The 23,835-nt window shown below is 34.7% G+C and overlaps 1 protein-coding gene across 6 annotated transcripts in view; it reads right to left on the bottom strand.

Annotated features, from left to right (window-relative positions):
• mcc (MCC regulator of WNT signaling pathway) overlaps window positions 1-23,835 on the bottom strand; it is a 77,799-nt gene that overhangs the window by 8,792 nt on the left and 45,172 nt on the right. For all 6 annotated transcript variants that reach the window (XM_052557003.1, XM_052557002.1, XM_052557005.1 and 3 more), the window contains 11 exons: window positions 19,687-19,835; window positions 16,791-16,954; window positions 15,806-16,012; window positions 10,778-10,924; window positions 9,743-9,832; window positions 9,507-9,655; window positions 9,175-9,315; window positions 8,067-8,167; window positions 6,449-6,632; window positions 1,431-1,665; window positions 296-508 (listed from right to left, as the gene is read on the bottom strand). In XM_052557003.1, coding sequence (XP_052412963.1) covers window positions 296-508; window positions 1,431-1,665; window positions 6,449-6,632; window positions 8,067-8,167; window positions 9,175-9,315; window positions 9,507-9,655; window positions 9,743-9,832; window positions 10,778-10,924; window positions 15,806-16,012; window positions 16,791-16,954; window positions 19,687-19,835 — 1,780 coding nt within the window. The remainder of the gene's footprint in view (window positions 1-295; window positions 509-1,430; window positions 1,666-6,448; window positions 6,633-8,066; window positions 8,168-9,174; window positions 9,316-9,506; window positions 9,656-9,742; window positions 9,833-10,777; window positions 10,925-15,805; window positions 16,013-16,790; window positions 16,955-19,686; window positions 19,836-23,835) is intronic.

Here is a 23,835-nt window from a genome sequence, read left to right as displayed (position 1 = left end):
GGACAGATAGAAAGACAGACAGATAGAAAGACAGACAGACAGAAGGACAGACAGAAGGACAGACAGATGTATATATAATAAAAGTTAATAGTTCATGTCATAATTTTGGACTGGTAGTGTGTGTAATTAAGTTAAATGCAGGCAAATGAGACGTGCACAAGTCTTTTCATATGACTTAAGAAAAAAAGATATATATATTTTGAAATTTTACTTTCCATTTATGTTTCCATTTAGGATTTTTATGATACATGCACACAATTGCACCTTACAGTATGTTGTAGTGTATGCACTGTACCTTCCCGCTCTTGTCTTTGGCTCCAGCGCTGCTGCCGGTGGAGTTGAGCGATCTCCGTCTCTGTTCCTGATGTTCCTCCACCTCAGACTTCAGATGCTCGATGTGCACCAGATACGCCTGTTCCTGAGCCTCCCTCGTGCTCAGCTTCAGCTCCAGAGCTTTCTTCTCCTTCTCCAGAAGATACAGCTGCGCCTTCAGCTCCGCCATCTCCTCCTGAACACATGTGTTTGATGCAATGAGCTTTAGTGCATTCTTATCATATTGTATTGACTTATAATCTATATAAATATGAGAAAAACTCTATTGCATATACCAGGCTTTGCCTAATGGGGGTTTCTGAGTTGAAGAATAGATACTTCATTGATTTAACTCTAAAAAAGCTAAATTAAAATAAGCAATACATCAAAATAAAGCACTAGTTAAATCATATTGAATTGAATTGAAATTTTTTTCTTAATACAAATAGGTTAAATAAAAATGTGATATATTTTACTTAAAATAAACTAAAATAAATATAAAAAAATAAATAATAATCAAAAAACAAAACAAAACACTTAGTAAGATATAAAATATCATTAAACCGTATATTTTTGAAATCTCATTTATATTATTTAAAATAATAAAGTAAAACACAAATTTTTTACAATATTTTACCTGAAACTGATTCAGTTAAACACAAAATTTAAAAATGGATTAAAAAGATGAAACATGAAAATATGAAAAATATTAATATCCATATAAATGAAAAATATTTGTACAATAATAAAAATAAACCACTTACTAAATAAGACAAAACTATTTTTTTTTATATTAAAATGAAAATATAAATAAAAAAACACTTTACAACTTTACAATATTTTTAATGTAACAAAAATAAAGCACTAAAACGATTCAACATTTTATTTTAAATAAATGAAAATGAAAATAATTTAAACATAAAAATAAAATAATTACTAAAAAAGATAGTTGGTCACCTGCATATCATGTGCTCATTACCTGACATCAGAGAACCATGAAAATATGAATGTGCGGATAAATATTAAGTTCGAGAAAATATAAAGTTTGGGAATCTCATACACACACTGAAACTGTATTTTCAGACAGATTTTCTGAGAGTAGGTTGATTTATGGTAACCTTCATGGCCATGAGCTCCTGCATGAGCACGGCGTTCTCCAGGTCGAGTCTATGCGAGTCTGCGCGGGGTTTGAGGTCGTAGTTCAGCGGGTCGATGTGGACGCTCTCCAGCTCCAGCATGGTCAGCTTGACGGCCGCCCGGTCGTTCTTCAGCTGCTGCACGTAGTCCTTCAGACGCTGCTCGTCGTCTTTGGAGAAATCCGTGTCACAGCTGCTGGCCGTCGAGCTGGTGGTGCTGCAACACACAACAATTCAGAAGAAAAATCTTACTCTTTTTAAAGATTTTTCATCTCAATTTTTTATTATTCTCACAAACCATAAAAATGCATTTGCCAAATATTTTTACTAAAATACTATTGTCTCTTTTATTATTTAGCCATTTCCTATATCTTAGATGCTAACACTACTAGTTATTATTATTATAAAAAGAATTCTAAACTATAAAATAAGTCATAAAAATAAGATTAATAATATTAAAATAAAAATGACAACACAATTACAAATAATCTATATTAAGTAATTATGATATTTTATAATACATTTTAATTACTATTAATGTAATTTTGTATAATGCATGTTTATAATATATTTAAGAACATACTTCGTTATTACATTTTATAATAAATGTTAGAATTATAACTTATATACAATTTAAGTGTAATTGTTTTTACAAAATAATTAAATATATTATAAATATTATTTACTGTTATTTAAATATTACTGTTATAATTGAACAATACATTATATAATAATAGTAGAAGTTGTAGAAACATTTTATAATGCAATTTATAATTATTTTACTAATAACAAGAGTATTATTATTAATTATTTTATACTGCATTTTTATAATTATAATTAATTGAATTTACAATACATTTTTGTATTTAAATAATAATAATAATAATAATATGTATGTGTGTGTGTATATATATAGACTCAACACAATCACAATGAACCAAATCAGTCTCCCTCCCTCAATTAGCAAAGCCCCTAATAACAATGAGAATCCCAATTATCTGCACAGTAATGCACAGAAACCCTGCTGACACACACACACAACACACAACACACACACACTTATAATCTTCAGGTCTGTCACTATAAACTCAACAATCACAGGTCTGACGGTGATGAACATCATCAACAGAAATATTCATAATCATTTACACGCTTTAATGAGCCGAACAACCTGGAAACTCAACACCTGTCTCATTAAAACGCAGTAATATCTGAGCGCTGGAGAACAGCAGTAAACACAGGAGATGAGCTCTGATTCTCCTCATCTGGAAGCACACAGTTTAGAAACGCTGTTACGCTGAATGGAGGATAAAGGGGAAAAATCAATGTGTGGTTATTTGAGAAGCTGCAGAAATCCTGAAATCCCATCCGTTCACTGCAGGATCATCATCCAGAACAACAGACGAGCCTCGAACCTTTTTAACACGTACTAATAAACAGCCAATATATATAATAAACATGTCATTTGTCTTCATTGAAAATAAACAAAATGTTTAATCAATTCATAAATAACAGTCGTGGAATGCTTACTGCAGACAGCATTTATTTTCCATTTTAATAATGAAACGCTGCTGCAGCCTGACGAATTACACGAGACACCACACCTGTGTGTGTGTGTGTGTGTGTGTGTGTCTGTACGCACTGGGAGGTGAGACATGAGACTGTCTGCAATTATTCAATATCTATCTGTCTGTCATCTCTGCTGTATAAAACACATATTAGGCACATTAGTGATCTCAAGCACATACATGTCAAACCTTCAGCATACAAGCCTCTGAAGAGCAACACATCCTCCCAGAGTCAGTTTGCTGAGGTTTTTCTGCATTAGATCAGTTGAGTCTCGTTCTCACACTGAAACACACACCTCACTAATGTCGCAGCATTAAGTTATCAAAACATGAAACATCTCTCATCATTTACTCATCTTCAACAGAAGAGAGAAAACCAAGCAGGTTGGGAACGGCATGAATGATGATAAATCATCCTTTTTTAATACATACTGTGTATTTAGTGGTTCAGCACAGTGTGTGTGTGTATGTGTGTGTGTGTGTGTGTGTGTGTGTGAAACACTGGTGTGACTGGCAGGATCAGGTGATCAGATGGGCTCATGGGAAACCACACACACACACACACACACACACACACACAGCAGCAGCAGCAGCACGGATGAGAGTGTGTTGTCATGGGCAACCGCTGGACCAGAACCACATACAAACCGTTAGAAGATGAAACACAGATCTGCAGAATCACACTCACAGACGCTGGAGTCCACAACCACTTTCCCGTATCAATCCTTAATTAACTGCATTTTTATAAATATCTTTCCGTTACCATAGTAATAACACCCTTTCAGTAAACATCTGGTTGGGCTGTGCACACACGCACACACGCACAAACACACACACACACACACACACACACACACACATATATATATACAGTTTTGTTCAAAATAATAGCAGTACAATGTGACTAACCAGAATAATCAAGGTTTTTAGTATATTTTTTATTGCTACGTGGCAAACAAGTTACCAGTAGGTTCAGTAGATTCTCAGAAAACAAATGAGACCCAGCATTCATGATATGCACGCTCTTAAGGCTGTGCAATTGGGCAATTAGTTGAAAGGGGTGTGTTCAAAAAAATAGCAGTGTCTACCTTTGACTGTACAAACTCAAAACTATTTTGTACAAACATTTTTTTTTTCTGGGATTTAGCAATCCTGTGAATCACTAAACTAATATTTAGTTGTATGACCACAGTTTTTTAAAACTGCTTGACATCTGTGTGGCATGGAGTCAACCAACTTGTGGCACCTCTCAGCTGTTATTCCACTCCATGATTCTTTAACAACATTCCACAATTCATTCACATTTCTTGGTTTTGCTTCAGAAACAGCATTTTTGATATCACCCCACAAGTTCTCAATTGGATTAAGGTCTGGAGATTGGGCTGGCCACTCCATAACATTAATTTTGTTGGTTTGGAACCAAGACTTTGCCCGTTTACTAGTGTGTTTTGGGTCATTGTCTTGTTGAAACAACCATTTCAAGGGCATGTCCTCTTCAGCATAGGGCAACATGACCTCTTCGAGTATTTTAACATATGCAAACTGATCCATGATCCCTGGTATGTGATAAATAGGCCCAACACCATAGTAGGAGAAACATGCCCATATCATGATGCTTGCACCTCCATGCTTCACTGTCTTCACTGTGTACTGTGGCTTGAATTCAGAGTTTGGGGGTCGTCTCACAAACTGCCTGTGGCCCTTGGACCCAAAAAGAACAATTTTACTCTCATCAGTCCACAAAATGTTCCTCCATTTCTCTTTAGGCCAGTTGATGTGTTCTTTGGCAAATTGTAAACTCTTCTGCACATGCCTTTTTTTTAACAGAGGGACTTTGCGGGGGATTCTTGAAAATAGATTAGCTTCACACAGACGTCTTCTAACTGTCACAGTACTTACAGGTAACTCCAGACTGTCTTTGATCATCCTGGAGGTGATCATTGGCTGAGCCTTTGCCATTCTGGTTATTCTTCTATCCATTTTGATGGTTGTCTTCCGTTTTCTTCCACGTCTCTCTGGTTTTGCTCTCCATTTTAAGGCATTGGAGATCATTTTAGCTGAACAGCCTATCATTTTTTGCACCTCTTTATAGGTTTTCCCCTCTCTAATCAACTTTTTAATCAAAGTACGCTGTTCTTCTGAACAATGTCTTGAACGACCCATTTTCCTCAGCTTTCAAATGCATGTTCAACAAGTGTTGGCTTCATCCTTAAATAGGGGCCACCTGATTCACACCTGTTTCTTCACAAAATTGATGACCTCAGTGATTGAATGCCACACTGCTATTTTTTTGAACACACCCCTTTCAACTAATTCAACTAATTGCCCAATTGCACAGCCTTAAGAGCGTGCATATCATGAATGCTGGGTCTTGTTTGTTTTCTGAGAATCTACTGAACCTACTGGTAACTTGTTTGCCACGTAGCAATAAAAAAATATAAGAAAAACCTTGATTATTCTGGTTAGTCACATTGTACTGCTATTATTTTGAACAATACTGTATATATATATATATATATATATATATATATATATATATATATATATATATATATATATATATATATATATATATATATATATATATATATACACACACACACATATATATATATATATATATATATATATATATATATATACACACACATATATATATATATATATATATATATATATATATATATATATATACACACATATACATACACACACACACACACACACACGTATATATATATATATATATATATATATATATATATAATTTTAAGTTGACGTAGAATCAGTGGGCGGAGCTAAACAGGTGATGACGTAGAATCAGTGGGAGGCGCTAAACAGGTGGTGACGTAGAATCAGTGGGCGGAGCTAAACAGGGGGTGACGTAGAATCAGTGGGCGGAGCTAAACAGGGGGTGACGTAGAATCAGTGGGCGGAGCTAAACAGGTGATGACGTAGAATCAGTGGGAGGCGCTAAACAGGTGGTGACGTAGAATCAGTGGGAGGCGCTAAACAGGTGGTGACGTAGAATCAGTGGGAGGCGCTAAACAGGTGATGACGTAGAATCAGTGGGCGGAGCCAAACAGGTGGTGACATGGAATCAGTGGGCGGAGCTAAACAGGTGGTGACATGGAATCAGTGGGCGGAGCTAAACAGGTGGTGACGTGGAATCAGAGGGCGGAGCTAAACAGGTGGTGACATGGAATCAGAGGGCGGAGCTAAACAGGTGGTGACGTGGAATCAGAGGGCGGAGCTAAACAGGTGGTGACATGGAATCAGAGGGCGGAGCTAAACAGGTGGTGACGTGGAATCAGAAAATAAGAAAAAAGAATAGTCCACAAAACTGGAAGACTTTCTAAATGTATACAAGCGATTTAGTAAGGAATATTTAAAAGATAAAAAAGAAGAATTCAAGAGAATGAAAGAATTCACCTGGTGTGGCTGTTGGACGAGAGACTCTCCCAGGGCTGGACACTACAGCCGCTGACCACAAACACAGCTCCACAGCTGCCATCCAGACGCGTCAGGAGATCTTTAGCAGCGATCTCTGCCGTCTTTCTGCTGTCGTGAGCTTTCTTCAGGATCTGTGTGATGCTCTCTTCACCCGCCTGCTCTCCTGCCATGATCATACAGCACAGTATACACTAAATGATGGACCACAGATCTAATGTATGTTCAGATCCACATACAACATAAATTCTATTTTCATCATTTCTCTGTGAGAGAATTCAGTGCAAGCAGATGTAAAATATGTTAATCAGAGCAGAAAGCACCACACTATTAACTGAAAACATGATCTAATTAAAACACTACACTTTGTAATTAATGTAAACAGTTATGCAAAACTCTTTCCAAATGCAATTATAATGAAAAGAAAATAATCAAAGTTAATATTTAGAAGTAAGTGACTGTGACCGATGAATGGTGTGGATCTTGACATGCTGAATTCTCTCAGTTTTATTGAATAATTTATTTTTAATTTCTCCAGCAGCGGTGTGGATGTGTTCAGATGTTCAGTGTGTGGAGAGAAACTAATTACACTAATAACTCATGAGCCATTAATGAAGCGCGGGAGAATCAGGATATTAAATGATGCTCAAAGCTCCTGAGGAGAACAAGAAGCACTGTACAGAGTCAAAGTCATCTCTATAGTGCTTTATACAATACAGAATTATAGAAATAAACAGTAAATCATATTGTGAAATTTCATATGAAGTCTGCGTGTCTCTGCAAAGTGTCTTGGTTCAATTTGAAGAAATTGTGACAGGAAACTATAACAGTACTATATAATACTAAATATAATACTGTAGTAGAAAAGGCAACAACAATAATATTATTATTATTTTTTTTTTTAAAGGAATGCTACAAAATTTTTCTTCCATGTTTTTCCATTAAACATTAAACCAGTTTTTAGTTTGCTTACAAAAAAATAATTTTTACTACCTTTCAAAAAAGTTTTATGCCTTCATTTAATCACGACAGCTTTTAAATCAATGTAGTAATAGTTTGTAATAATAATATAAATTGTACAAGTAATATAGTAGTAAAACATATAAAAAGATTTGCATTAAATAATAAATCCAGAAAAAATAAAACAAAAAATACATTTCATAGGGTACTACTACTTAATGTAAAAATGTTAATGAATTATTAAATTGTTGAAGTTTTATGAATTTAATTAAAGATGCATTAAGGCATCTAGACGTGGTGAAGACGATTTGCTGAACTAGCAAGGTGTACCTGATAAAGTGGCCAGTGAGGGCATGTGTGTATATATATATATTTGTATTTGTATATTTGTTTACCTGTATGTCATGTGACCTTTAACTGACATCAGAGGACCATGAATATTCAAAAGTGTTGTTAAATTACTGAAATATTAACTTAGAATTTCAGTGGACAAATTATTTGAGTTCAAATGGTTTGGGTGACAAAAAAGTTTGGGAACTCCTGGGTTATGGCACACGTAGCTATCTGTATATATAATAACAGAAGTGTATGGGATGTCCTGACTCAGATGTGTGTGTGTGTGTGTGTGTGTGTGTCTTACCCACAGCACTGACTCCAGCGGCTCTGAACTGACCCAAAACCAGACCCTGTTCACTCTCGGCCAGCGCCAGCAGCAGCTCATACGCCTCGATACACTGCTCACTGCAACACACACACACACACACACACGCACACACACACACGCGCACACACACACACACACACACTCAGGATGAATGTGGAGGTCAGTGCAGATCCGTCCTCAGTTTCTGGAAAAATATTTATTTACATTTTTATTTATTTGTATTCTTATTTTCCAGTCGGCCGTCATTTAGAGATTGAGTTGTTTCGCTCTTCTCTTGTTATTTGTGTTCTTTTGTGAACAGTGTTGTAGGACGGAGGAGCGGTGAAACACATCCGTGATCATGTGAGTGTGTGAGTGTGTGAGAGAGAGCTGTGTGTGTGATTAATGGTGGTGTTTTTGTTCTTTATGAGCCTTTGACCACATGTGATGACATCATGATCACTGGATACGACACTCAACTGGAGCCTCGCTCACACCAATCACTCATCCAACACACGTTTCTAAGAAGTCTCTTCTGCTCATCAGGGCTGCATTTATTTGATAAAAAACACTGAAGAAAAATCTGAAATATTATTACACTTTAAATCAGCTGTTTTCTGTGTGAATCTGTGTTAAAGTGTAATGTATTTCTGTGATGCTCCGCTGTATTTTCAGCATCATTCCTCCAGTCTTCAGTGTCACATGATCTTCAGAAATCAGAATAATATGATGATTTACTGCTCAAGAAACATTTCTGATTATTATCAATGTTGAACACAGTCGTGCTGATGAATATTTTTTGTGGAAAGTGATTTTTCTTTTCAGGATTGACAGATGAAGACGAAATGCTTTACCACTGAGCCACAGGAACAAGGCTGGACTGTAATTAGGTGGTTTGTGTGTGTGTGTGTCTCTGTGTGTGTGTGTCTCTGTGTGTGTGTGTGTGTTTCTCTGTGTGTGTGTCTGTGTCTCTCTCTGTGTGTGTCTGTGTGTGTGTGTGGGTGTTTGTGTCTCTGTGTCCCTGTGTGTGTCTCTCTCTGTGTGTGTGTGTGTATGTGTATGTGTGTCTCTGTGTGTGTGTGTGTGTGTGTGTGTGTGTGTGTACCTGTACTGCAGGGCCAGTCTGAGCGCGGTGGCGTTGGACTCATATTTCCCCATCAGCATACTCATCCGCTCGGCGTTGCTCTTACACTCCTCCAGTGTGATGGTCAGCAGATCGTTCTGAGACTTCAGGTGCTCGATACGACTGAAACACACACAGCAATCAGACACACGCACAGGGTCCCTACATAGTGTTCACTGCTCCCTGCACACTCAGTATAGAGAGTTTAGAAGATGTTCACTTCAGCTGACACAACACGCTCTGCACTGACAGACAACACCTGAGGAGCACTAATTCAGTCTCTTCTGTTTTCATTTAAGTTTGAGCTCTCTGACCTGTTCAGTCTCTCCGTCTCCACCTCGAACTCGCGGATCTTGCTCTCGGAGACGGCGGATCCGTGCGAGTAGAGCGTCTGGAAGATCTCCTGGATGTTGGAGCAGTCCTGAAGGGAATGAGCCAGGTGTTCAGCCACATTACTGGACACCTGCGGAGAGAGACACAGAAACACTTTAAAACACAGAGTAGTGTAGTAATAGCTCTAGTAATTTGGGAGGTTTTCTATCTGTCTCACCCCGATGCTGCTGATTTCAGAGCCGAGGACGGATCTCTCTGCTGGCAGCGATTCTGAGCGAGTCTTCGACAGCTTCACTCGCTCTGCCACCTGCCACACACACACACACACACATACACACACACACACGGATGAGCAATGTAAAGTGTTGTAAACAATACTTCTGTTATTTTATATCAACCTGTTCGAGTTTTACTTCTGTGAAAGACATGAAATTCTGAACCCGATTTCAAACAATAAAACTCACAAAACAAAGCAACACATAACAGAAGAGCATCAGACCACTGAAAAATAAATAAATAAAACAAAGTAAAATCTACTATCACTATTATGCTCAATCAAAAGAAATTAAATCTATTAATGTTATGCTCTTGAGCAACGCACTTAAACTAAATAAAATAAAACAGAAAAATAAAACGAATAATAAAAAAATAAAATAACTAAAATAAAATAAAAATAAGTATTATATTAAATGCATAAAAATAAAATAAAATCACACAAAATTATATTTAAATCAAATAAATATAAAATAAAAATAATAAAATAAAATCTATCGCTATTAACTAAATACAATTAAATGGAAAAATTAAATTAATAAAAAAATTTAAATGACTAAAATAAAATAAAAGTAAATATGCTATAAAAAATATATATAAAATAAAATCCCATAAAAAATAAATTTAAATAAAAAATAAATATAAAAAACTACTTTCAGCTAAAAAATATCAGACAAGGCAACATTTATCATTTTTAAAATGTAAAAAATGTAAAAATAAAAACTTTAACAAAAAAAATAAAGACCTCTAACACTAGCATGCTCTGTTCTTTTTCTATTCTATCCATTTTCTTTTTATTTATTATATTATTTAAAAGCCCATGCTACGTGTACTGTGTTAAGCTAACTGAGACTTGTTATAGCACTTATATATCATTGCTCTTTTGTTGTTTTTGATTGCTTCCACTGTCTTCATCTGTAAGTCGCTTTGGATAAAAGCGTCTGCTAAATGTCTCAATGTAGCGAGAGCTATGAAGTACTTTGGCGACGGGGATGTCGTTGCTGCTGCTGCTGGTGCTGAGTTCTCCGGTGCTGGGGTTGATGGGACGTCCCGCTGATGTCAGACGCCCAGGACTGGACGGAGCGCCGGGCTGAACGCTCTGGAGACGCGTCTGCAGCTCTCGCACCTGCAGGGACGGAAACACACCTGTCTGTCACAACACCGGCCGGGACGCTCGAGTCCGTTTCTCCCTCTTCAGAGACCAGAGCTAAATCTAGAATATATTCCAATATTCCAGCTACCAGTGCAACCTCATTTTACCATAAAAAATCTCACAAAAACATCTGAAAATAATTAAATAAAACAAACCAAAACATAAATAAAATAAATAAATGCATAAAAATAAAAAATTAAAATCTCAAAACATCTACAGGTCATATATATATATTTTTTTTACAAAATAAAATAAAACTTCAAAATGAAATCTCATTAAAATATCTACAGGTCACATTAAAAAACTATAAAAATCTAAAATCAAAATCTCAAAAACATCAACAGGTACCTTCCTTCCATCCATATTTACTATAAAATCACACAAGAAAATCTCATAAAAACATCTAAAAATAAATAAACAAAAATAAATTAAACCATCAAAAAATAAAAAGAAACCAATAAAAATCTCAAAAACATCTACAGGTCATTTTTTTTTTTTTACAAAATAAAATAAAACTTAAAAAAAAAAATCTCATTAAAATATCTACAGGTCACCATAAAAAAAACTATAAAATAAAAATAAAAATCTCATAAAAATCATCCATATTTACCATAAAAATCACACTAGAAAATCTCATAAAAACATCAAAAAATTAATAAACAAAAATAAAATAAACCATCAAAAAATAAAAACAAACCAATAAAAATCTGAAAAACATCTACAGGTTACATTTATAAATATATATATATATGAAATAAAATAAAATATCATTATTTTTAAATCTCATCAAAACATCTATTAGTACCATTTAAAAAATAAATAAAGTAAAATATATATGATTTGATGTAAAATGTGCATAATATACAATATAATCTAATATAATATAATATAACACTGCATTGCAATAACCAGAATCTAATCATAATCAGAGAATGACAAGCTCACTGTTGAATGTGTGAAGTGAATTATTTGATCTATGATGAAAGTTCAGCTCATTTAGTCTGTTGTTGGATCTGTTCAGTTCATACTGACACTATTCCAGTTCAGTGTTTGATTTAAAGGACATTTTATTTGCTGTTTTGGATAAACAATGCTTTTAATCAGTTGGGTTCATAAAGCAAAAGAGATTGAGAAGCTCTGATGTGTTTGCAGTGAAACATCCCTCCATCAGCCGCTCGAGCTTCAGCTCTTAACAAAGAGAGAAAACATCAATATTTAACTTAGCAGGAAAAACACACACACACACACACACACAGCTGACCTGCAGTAGTCGAGTCCAATCTAACAAAACCACTGCCACAAAGCCAGGTCAGTAATTACGGTCGAGCAGCTGTGGCGTGAGTTTAAATATAGAGTGCTTCAGATCCAGATCAGGATTAAAGTGGCCAGAAATCTGGTTTTAGGTGGAACAGTCCAGTTCTGGAGTACCATATCTGCCCACTGCCACAGACTTGAGCCGGACGCTCATGTGTCCTTTTAATATCGCTATTTCACTCTTTGAACAATGGTGTAAAATAAATATATATATATGCGCTAATGTTTTCTTTAAAGTTTTACAATAGTGTACAATAAATAAATGCAAAAGTTATGTTATTTTCAAGTTTGAACAATAGCATAGAAGTAAAAAAATAAATAATAAATGCAGTTGTTCCATTTTGAAAAATGTGTGCATAATAAATAAATGAATGCATAAATGGTAACATTTTGTTAAAGTTTGAAAAATAGTCTATAATAAAAATATATTTTTTTTAATTCGTAATGTTTTGTTTAAGTGTAAGCAATAGAGTATAATAAATAAATAAATAATAAAATTATATAATAAATAAATAATAAAATAGGCTTAAATGTGAAAAAAAAAAAGGACTGGACTGGACTGTGATTAGTTCAGTGGTGCGTAACTAACAAGCAAATAAATAAATTTTATGTACAGTTAATAATTAAGTCATTTACATTTTAGACACAATATTATATACTATTTTTAGCATGTATTTTTAATAAAAAAAATAGTATTATTCCACTCCCTTATATCACTCGATTCATTCCTGAAAGAATCATTCGTTTTGAATGAATCTGTTGAATGAGTGAATCAATGACTCGCTTATTAAGATATATTGACAGATTTAGTTTCATATTTAAAGTATCAGTTCACAGTTTTATATTCAATATATATTCAATATAAAAAAACATGAAATGTCATAGCATGCAACTGCAGCGTAAATGCATTCATGGCATCTCTGAGCTGCATTAAACAGTCTGTATAAATACATCAGATGCAGCTCCTGTGCCCATTAAAATTTTATTTAACCCTCATAATGCATTCAAAATCTAAGAATATAATCTGAAATTTCCAGTATCAACTCCATTGGAATGAATTAAGTCAAAATTAATTAAATTAATAAATTAATTCTACATGCATAAACTTAAAAAAGTGATTTCATGCTGCAATGGTTCATCAGCAGGTGCACAAATTCATGTTTAGCAACAAATTTCAGTCCCAAAAGCGTGAGAGATATGGTGCAAAGGCTAAACATACTTGACAAAAGATTTCTGACAATAACATATTTGAACACAAAATAAATTATGTGTATTTTGAGGGTCTTAAAACTCTTGCAAAGTTTTGTTCCCTTACTGAAAAACAAGTTTTTAGACATTTTTATGTTTCTTTTCCATGTCAAAACAGGGGAAGGTAAATTTAAAGGGGTAAACTTAGCTCTTTAATAAAAAAGTTGATTTCTTTCACTGGTTTTAGATTACTTTTCTGTTTTCAGTGTTCTTCTTCCTGGCGTTACAGAAACAGCCACACTAATGGTGATGGATCTATTTCCCGAGCTTAAATAAGGAATGCCACTGTCCTCGGATCATTTGGAAAAACACACAGCACAAACCTGTTTGGATCGATTAGTCTGCTGCTTTTAGACATGATCTGTAATCAGATCTGGCCGCCTGAAGCTGGTTAGCACACTAACATGATTAGCCCTGAAATACATCGAGTGAAAAAGGCCAAAGGCTTTTATAGAAACAGCCGGGTCACTCAGACCTACGACATACAAAGCCTGCGATTCATCTCAGATATCAGATTTATCAGATTTGTGTAATGAAATCTGTCCGTGCTCGTGGAATTGGTCCGATGCATCGCTTGCTGTTTCTGATGGGATCGGGTTTATTGAGGAGATGCTGAGTCCATCGAGAGTTTCAATCTCGTCTTTATCTGTCTCTGACATCAGACACAAATGTGCATATAAAAGCAAATTTTACTTATTTCAACAAGACATAACTTGTCATTTTTTTTCATTTAATTTTATTTAGCTCGAGTGTATTTAATCAAGAGCATAATAGTGATAGTTGATTTTATTTAATTTTTTTCCTTTTATTTATTTAGGTTAAGTTTGTTGATCAAGAGCATTATACATGTGCTGGTCATTTGATTAGAATATCATCAAAAAGTTGATTTCACAAATTCCATTCAAAAAGGGAAACTTGTCTATTATATTCATTCATTACACACAGACTAATATATTTCAAATGTTTATTTCTTTTAATTATGATGTTTATATTTGACAACTAAGGAAAATTAGAATATTGTGAAAAGGTTCAATATTGAAGACACCTGGTGTAACACTATAATCAGTTAATTAACTCAAAACACCTGCAAAGCCTTTAAATGTTCTCTCAGTCTAGTTCTGTAGGATACACAATCATGGGGAAGACTGCTGACTTGACACTTGTACAAAAGACGACCACTGACACCTTGCACAGGGAGGGCAAGACACAAAAGGTCATTGCAAAAGATGCTGGCTGTTCACAGAGCTCTGTGTCCAAGTACATTAATAGAGAGGCGAAGGGAAGGAAGAGATGTGGTAGAAAAAAAGTGTACAAGCAATAGGGATAACTGCACCCTGGAGAGGATTGTGAAACAAAACCCATTCAAAAATGTGGGGGAGATTCACAAAGAGTGGACTGCAGCTGGAGCCAGTGCTTCAAGAACCACTACACACAGACGTATGCAAGACATGGGTTTCAGCTTCGCATTCCTTGTGTCAAGACACTCTTGAACAACAGACAGCGTCAGAAGCGTCTCACTTCAAAAAGGACTGGACTGCTGAAGAGTGCTCCACAGTTATGTTCTCTGATGGAAGTAAATTTAGCATTTCCTTTGGAAATCAGGGTCCCAGAGTCTGGAGGAAGAGAGGAGAGGAACACAGTCCACGTTGCTTGAGGTCCAGTGTAAAGTTTCCACAGTCAGTGATGGTTTGGGGTGCCATGTCATCTGCTGGTGTTGGTCCACTGTGTTTTCTGAGGTCAAAGGTCAACACATCGTATACCAGGAAGTTTTAGAGCACTTCATGCTTCCTGCTGCTGACCAACTTTATGGAGATGCAGATCTCATTTTCCAACAGGACTTGGCACCTGCACACAGTGCCAAAGCTACCAGCACCTGGTTTAAGGACCATGGTATTCCTGTTATTAATTGGCCAGCAAACTCGACTGACCTTAACCCCATAGAAAATCTATGGAGTCTTGTAAAGAAGAAGATGTGATATGCCAGATCCAAGAATGCAGAAGAGCTGAAGGCCACTATCAGAGTAACCTGGTCTCTCATAACACCTGAGCAGTGCCACAGACTGATCCACTCCATGCCACGCCGCATTGATGCAGGAATTCAGGCAAAAGAGCCACAACTAAGTATTGAGTTATTAAATCTATGAAACGACAGATTCTGAAGAATTATACTCATATATTTAAACTCAGATTATACCTGGATTATAGACTAAATCAACCAGTCAATCAATTAATGAGTGGTTTGATAATGAGCCGTAATGCATGGTGTGATGTTGACTGTGTGCTGTCACTCACACGTCTGCGCAGACGGTCTCGCTCCTCTCGGACGCCGCTCACGATGGCTTTGGTGCGGTTCAGATCCTCTTCTTTACGGCACAGCATCGCCGTCAGGCTCTCGTTCTCCTCCCGGAGTCCAGCCAGCTCCTTCTCCCAGCGCACTCGCTCCTCACACAGACTGGGGTAGAAGTCACGGCCCAGAGCGCCCTCGATCTCCTCCACCGTCTGCACACACACAGCTTTCAGCATCACATTTCAGCTTCAGAGAAACACTGTTCATCTGTGAATCCTGAAAAATAAAAGGCTCACAGTTTCCACAGAAATATTGTGCAGCACGACTGTGTTCAACACTGATAATAATCAGAAATGTTTCTTGAGCAGTAAATCATCATATTATTCTGATTTCTGAAGATCATGTGACACTGAAGACTGGAGGAATGATGCTGAAAATACAGCGGAGCATCACAGAAATAAATTACACTTTAACACAGATTCACACAGAACACAGCTGATTTAAAGTGTAATAATATTTCATATTTTATCGGTAATTTTTGATCAAATAAACGCAGCTTTGGTGAACAGGAGTGACGTCTAAAAAAAAAAAAAAAAAAAAATTCATCGCGGTGGAAAGAGGAAACTGACAACACACCGACAGACTGGTGTGAAACAAGCTCTCAGCTTTCAAACGCTGTTTTTTTAAGAAACTCAAACAATAAATTGCATTTTAATACTCTTTAATGTGTCGTGAGATATCACTGAACTGCTAAGTTAAAGCAGCACGTGCACCGATTGTCTTTTCATATTTACTGAAAGCATGAAATAAACGTGAATGAACATCATAGGGAATTTTATGTAACGTTTGAGTCCACCGAAGTTAATCTACTCTCCGGCAGACAGCAGATCTGCCGTTATGATTGGTCAGATCGCCTGTCAATCAAGCTCTTCGCCTGAGCCAGCCAATCAGACAGCAGTGTGTGGTTACTTTATCTCTCCAGTGTTTTACCTTGATGGCCAGATCGCAGTGTTCGCTGGCCGAGGTCAGCTGCTCGATGTGTCTGTCCACCTCCGCCACAGACAGACTGCATGTGCTCTTCTTACGGCCGCACAGGACGCTCTCCAGACCCGTCAAAACACGCTGCAGCTCCCAGTTCAGGTCACTGCAGTTATCTGGAAAACACACGCATCTCAGTCAACCTGGGAATATCTCGCGCTCTATTTTAACAGAGCCATTTATTTACAATGCACATGAAAATCCGTCCAGGAGGCAAAGGAAATGGAAAAACCAGAGCATGACATGAGCAGATTATTGATCCGGAGCTGTATTAATATTCACAACTGCAGGCAATGTGCTGTCATATATTATCATAATAAACACTTGTGGGAAAACACTGGATGAGCTTCACACTGAGCCTCCAGAATCTTTAATGACACGATTCTGAAAATTTAGTTTTGTATGAAGTGAACAACACAGTCTGCACTCAATGAACTGCTTTGTTAAAAACACTGTAGTTCATTTATGTAAGTGATGATAGCAAAAAAAAAGCAAGCGGTGACATATTATAACTAAAGAGTTATAATATGCCTGTTGAGCTGAGCATGTTTTACTGAAGTGTTTTTTCTTTAATTGCTAATGTGATCTTTAAACACCACAGACTGAACTAAATGAATCACTTAATTGGTCTTATCTAATTGTGTTCTTAAATTCAAATTCAACAGAATTCATTACAAACTTTTCAATCAAAGTTATCTGACATCATCAAGATGAATTTGCTCTGACACAGATCTTGTCATATTTTATTACCATTTTCTAAACTATAGCGAATAAACCGTGATAATGTGAGAAATTAAGAGGTCTAAAATATATATATATATACAGTACAGTACAGACCAAAATTTTGGAAACATTACTATTTTTTATTTGATCAAACAGAAAAAACTGTAATATTGTGAAATATTATTACAACTTAAAATAATAGTTTTCTATTTTAATATACTTAAAAAAAAAATTTATTCCTGTGTTGAAAGCTGAATTTTCAGCATCATTCCTCCAGCCTTCAGTGTCACATGTAACATCAGTCGATCACATGATCATTTAGAAATCATTCTAATATTCTGATTTATTATGAGTGTTGGAAACAGTTCTGCTGTCGAATATATTTGATCAATAAAAGGTTAAAGAGAACTGCATTTATTCAAATAAAAAAAAAAAATTGAATATATATTCTAATAAAATATTTTCTTTACTGCCACTTTTTATCAATTTAACACATCTTTGCTGAATAAACGTATTGATTTTATTTAAAAAAAAAAAAAATTACTGACCCCAAATTACTGACCAGTAGTGTATATTGTTGTTACAAAATATTTATATTTTATAAACATAGCTTCTTCTTTTCTTTTTTTTCTTTTTTTTACTTTTTATTCATCAAAGTATCCTAAAAAAGTATCACATGTTCTGACAAATATTAAGCAGCAGAACTGTTTCCATCTTTGATAATGAATCATCATATTAGAATGATTTCTAAAGGATCATGTGATAATGATCCTAAAAATTCAGCTTCGCATCACAGAAATAAATGATCATTTAAAGTATAATACATTTAAAAACAATTATTTTAAATTGTAATAATATGTCACAATATTAAATTTTTTTCTGTATTTTTGATCAAATAGTATTTTTGATCAAATAAATGCAGGCTTGATGAGCAGAAGAAACTTCTTTCAAAAACATTAAAAATAGTAATGTTTCCAAACTTTTGGTCTGTACTGTACTGTACATATATATATATATATATATATATATATATATATATATATATATATATATATATATATAAAGCATAAAAACATTCACTGCTTGAAATAATAATATTAATAAAAAAATATTGACTGAAATTAAATATAAAAATATATTAAAAAAACTAATAATTTTTTTCAGCTAGTTGCAAAAGCAACATTTCTCATTTTCATTTAGTTTATACTAAAACAAAATTAACTAAAATGTAAAACTTTACAAAAACTACATAAATAACCCAAAACAAAATTAACAAAACATGAACTAATATTAAACAGAAACAAAATATAAGAAATAAAGTCTAATTTAAAATATATGAACTTAAAATATAATACTTTATCAATGATATTAAAAGTCTGAATATAACATTGCAATTTAAAGTTAATTTCCTCTTTTGTAATGCAAAGCTGTTTTAATCATGGAAACAACAAAAGGCCTGTAGAATCTGAATCTGTCATTTCCTTTCACAGACAGGAGTGATGCATGCTGGGAATGCTCCACAATACACTCGTAATGAAAAACACCATTAGACCGAAGGGACAATGACGGCTGAGGACTTTAAAAGCTTTTGTGTGGAGCGTATCGACTCGATCGAGAGGAAAAACAAAAGAAAGCAGAGAAAAGACGACAATTACGCTCAGCAAAACAAGTCTGTCTCTAACTCAGAAAACAATAATAGCACAAAATACTACCATGATGCAACAGATTTGATTGAATTTGTAAATTATTTATTAATCATTTACATTTTTTAAATGACTAATTGTATTATTTAAATATAAATGTATGATTTTGAATTTGCATTACAACTGAAACACATTTATATTGCATAATGATCATTACTGTAATGTCAATATCTTTTTTTGCCTTATAGTAATTCATATTGCCATGATGAAATAATGTCATAATAATATGACATTATTTCCAAAAAAGGCTTCACATTCAAAAAATAAAATATTCTTTCATTCTTTTGATGTTGCAATGTAATACGGACATGTTCTTTACAGGCTGAGATTCCATTCATCATCATCATGTTTCCTGTATTTCAGTCTGCATGAGTTTGGATTTGGAAATATAATAAAGCATCAGGTTTGACAGCTGCTCTTACCCATGTCTGCAGTGACCAGCGTGGACTGGTTCTCAGGCAGTGAGATGGACGACTGGTCGGGGTCCTGATCGACGCTCCGGTCGTCCTCGTTAACTTCCAGCTGGCTGTGACTGAGATCGGAGCGAAGCTCGGAAAACTCATCCTCCTCCCTGAGAAACACACACATAATGATGAATGAGAAGAATCATGGCAGAAAGTGAGATGTTCTGTTGATCCTGTTTTCTTTGTTGTTTTTGTTTTTAAGAGTGTTAACACCAATCTATGGAAGCATGATTCCTCCAAAGATAAAAAAAAATAATGATGTTTTTTCTCTTTTTCCAGACTTGAAGAATTAAGATTCTCACTCTCTGGTTCACTCAAATCTTTTTATAAGAATTGGATTCTTTTTGGACTGTATTAAAGGCCTACCTTGTGCACCTGTAACTGGCAACATGTAATATTTGTCACCTGTTAGAATCTTTTTTTTTTTTGGTTATTTACTTATATATTGGTTATTTATATCTATTTTACTTAATTTGTTATTGCTTTTTAATTTTTTAATTTACTATTAGTTTTCCTGTCCATCTGAGTTAATATACATGGGGGATTGTGGAAGGGATTAATAATGGACAATATCTCAATAATTATCATTTATTATCATTTCAATCTGTATTGTTACACAAAATACCAATAAAAAGATTTGAATAATGTTTTTTTCAAACAATTTAGACTTGTTTTCATAATTCAGAGTTTACATCTCACAAATCTGTCTTTTGTGTAATTCTGACTTAATTCTTGGAATTCTCGGAATTCTGACTTTGATATGCGCAATGCTCTACCAATTGACCTACAGTAATTCTGACTTTATTATCGCAATTCTGAATTCTGACTTTATTCTTGGAATTCTGACTTTATTCTCGGAATTCTGAATTTTGACTTTATTCTCTGAATTCTGAATTTACTCTCGGAATTCTGACTTTACTCTCGGAATTCTGACTTTATTCTCGGAATTCTGACTTTATTCTCGGAATTCTGAATTTTGACTTTATTCTCGGAATTCTGAATTTATTCTCAGAATTCTGACTTTACTCTTGGAATTCTGACTTTATTCACAGAATTCTGAGTTTATTCTCAGGCTACGTTTACACTAGTGTGTTTTTGTTTTAAAACACATAACTTTTGCTACGGTTTAGCGGGTCATTTACATTACTCTGGTGTTCCCGACCCTGAAAACAGAGACTTCTGAAAATGCTTTAGACCTTGTTTTAGTTTGAAAATTCCGGGGTTGCATTTCAGTGTAAATGAAGCAAAACTGAGACTTTTGAAAACGACGGCGTGGCTGTCCACATTCACTCTGCGTATTCATGATGAACGTGTAAACAATATTATTATGCTCATTGTTGTACCCATAGATATGCATTGGTAGATTCCTCTTTCGACTCCACCAAGCACATAGACACATCCGCCATCTAAATAAATAGGGCATCTAGTTATACATTACTATGATTGTACGTGTTTTCAGTGGTGTAGTGTGCATGGAGATAATTTCTGAATTGCAGTGAAAACCCCAGTGTAGATGAGGATCGTTTTCATAAAAAAATAAAATAAAAAAAACGCACTAGTGTAAAGTACTGACTTTTTTCTCTGAATTCAGATTTCATCCCAACCCAACTTCTTCCCCAATGCACTTGTGAGTTTATATCTTAGAATTTGGTCTTCTCTTTTTAAAACTGCTTATTTTTTATAACTTTCGTTTCAGACTTTTTTTAGACGTACGAATCAATTCTCAGCTTATTTCTCACAATTCTGAGTTCAAATCTTCTTATTTATCAGAATTGCAAGAAAAAAAGTGTGTGATAAAATTTGCAAGTATACGTTACGTACATTCGTGTAATTGTTTTTTTTTCATCAAGGAATAAAAATATAACAAAAGGTATTTTTTTCCCATGGTGTAATACCAATTAGAAGATCTTATCAAATAAATAAATTGCATTTAGCCACGTTTCCATTTGAGATAATAAAAAGCTACACAATTAGAAACTAATTTCTTCCTAAATACTGCATACAAGAGCTATTTTATCACATGATCAAACTACAGAGTTATAATTCAGGGACGAATATGACAGTCAACAGAGGCCTGGAGTCCTTCGGCAAATTCTAATTTCCCTGACGAGGATGCAAAGCCCAAGCTGCTGCATACATATGAGGCGTTTCTAATTAATCACTGCGTGGATCTCATTCACATGCAGCTGGACACATGGTCACCAGTTCACCGCATCTCCATCACCCCTCAGTATTAATGAGCTGGGGAACGATGAACCTGATATCATCAGAATAAACGATGAAAGGAGACACTCATCTCCTGCTCGGTTTCCAGGATAAATGACAAGGTGAAACTAGCTCGAGTAACATTTACCTGGACGGAGATTTAAAGGAGCATTAAAGCAGCTGATCTCTGTCATCGAGCATGAGTTACAAAGCTATAAATCACGGTAAGAGGCTTTCCTGTGAAGCTCTGCTCCAAACCCTCGTCAGCTTCCTTCACAGACAACACTTCAGCCAGCATTTACATTGTGCATCTATCCAAAGCCACTTATAAAAGAGAAGCAAAGCTATTTGAGAGCTAATAATATTTGTAATGCAATCTAGTTGGAAAATGATATTTTGCACAAAGAAAATTGAGCCATTAAATTTGACATTTACTATTTTATATTTGCATAATTTTTTTTACATTGGAATTATTATGATATTATTTTCATGACATTACTACATTACTTTGGATTTACATTTATTATTTTACATTTCCATTACTGACATTATTTGTAAGAATAATTTTAGAATCACATTGTTTTACATTTGTGTTACATTTACATCTATCTTAGATTTTTTACTATTTTGCATTTACATATTTTTTATGATTATTGTTTACATTTATCATTTTAAATTATGGCATAATTTCCGAGTCATTCTAATTTTATATTTTACATTTATATATATATATATATATATATATATATATATATATATATATATATATATATATATATATATATATATATACACACACACACACACACACATTTATAATTGCATTATTATGACAGTATTCCCATTACATTATTATTTACATTTACCTTTATTATGTCATTATTCTTATGACCAATAAACATTTTCTTGTCTAATATGTAATAAAACACTAAAAAGTTCATACATTAGGGCAGTAATTCTTGTAATACCTTTAGTTAGACCTGTTTTTAATTAAAAAACTATTAAGGATCATTATTAAGAATAATGAGATTACTATCAAACTCAAATGCACTACAGTAATTTCAATTATGTGTATAAATTAGTTTAAGTGTCATTACAAAAATCATTTAATTTATTATTATTATGCAAATTATAATTCAGTATTTCTTTGTATTTGAGCTGAAGATTTCTGCCAATGTGAAGCAGCTCACAAGGTTTAGGAGCAGAAGAAGAGATGATTGGTGTGTCTCCGGTCAGATGCTGAAGGGTAAAACTCTCCCAGGAGTCTCAGCAAACGAGACCACCGCCGGCGCTGAAGACCAGACCGACCTCAGACAGCTGCGCTCACACACACACACACACACACACACACACACACACACACACACACACACACACACACACACTGTGTGCATGCTTACTGTACGTGTGCATGCTTATGTTCCTGCACTGTAAGCTGCTTTAAGTAAGGCATCTGCTAAAAGCATAAATGTGAATGTGTGGTCCAAACACAACTGTTCTCTGAGCACATGTGTGCAGCACATAGTTTACTAATGTTTGTGTTTGTGTGTGTATTTTTATGTGTGTTGTGAGGAACAAATGTCCGGCTGTGTCGATTAGAAAAGAAATGTGTGTTTACATTTTCCCAGCCGACTAAAATGAGCACTAATTTTCATTAATTTCATCCAGAACTAATGACTGGATGAGCAGGACTGAAGATTGTGCTTTGTTTTAATAATCAGTATTTATTACAGTCAAATCAATTCAGCTGTGCAGCACTTTTCACAACATTCATCGTTGTAATGTCTGTAATGCTTTAGTGCTTTACTATAAAGAGCCGGCGATATTATGATAAAACAGAGATGATCTGGATTCAGATGCAGCTATAGTGTATCTATAGAGTTGTGGAGCACATATATCAGT

This window comes from Carassius gibelio, chromosome B5 (genome assembly GCF_023724105.1).
Source record: "Carassius gibelio isolate Cgi1373 ecotype wild population from Czech Republic chromosome B5, carGib1.2-hapl.c, whole genome shotgun sequence".
Classification (NCBI taxonomy): domain Eukaryota; kingdom Metazoa; phylum Chordata; class Actinopteri; order Cypriniformes; family Cyprinidae; genus Carassius; species Carassius gibelio.
Note: the sequence above shows the minus strand (reverse complement) of the source record. Positions and strands in the feature narration are given on the sequence as shown.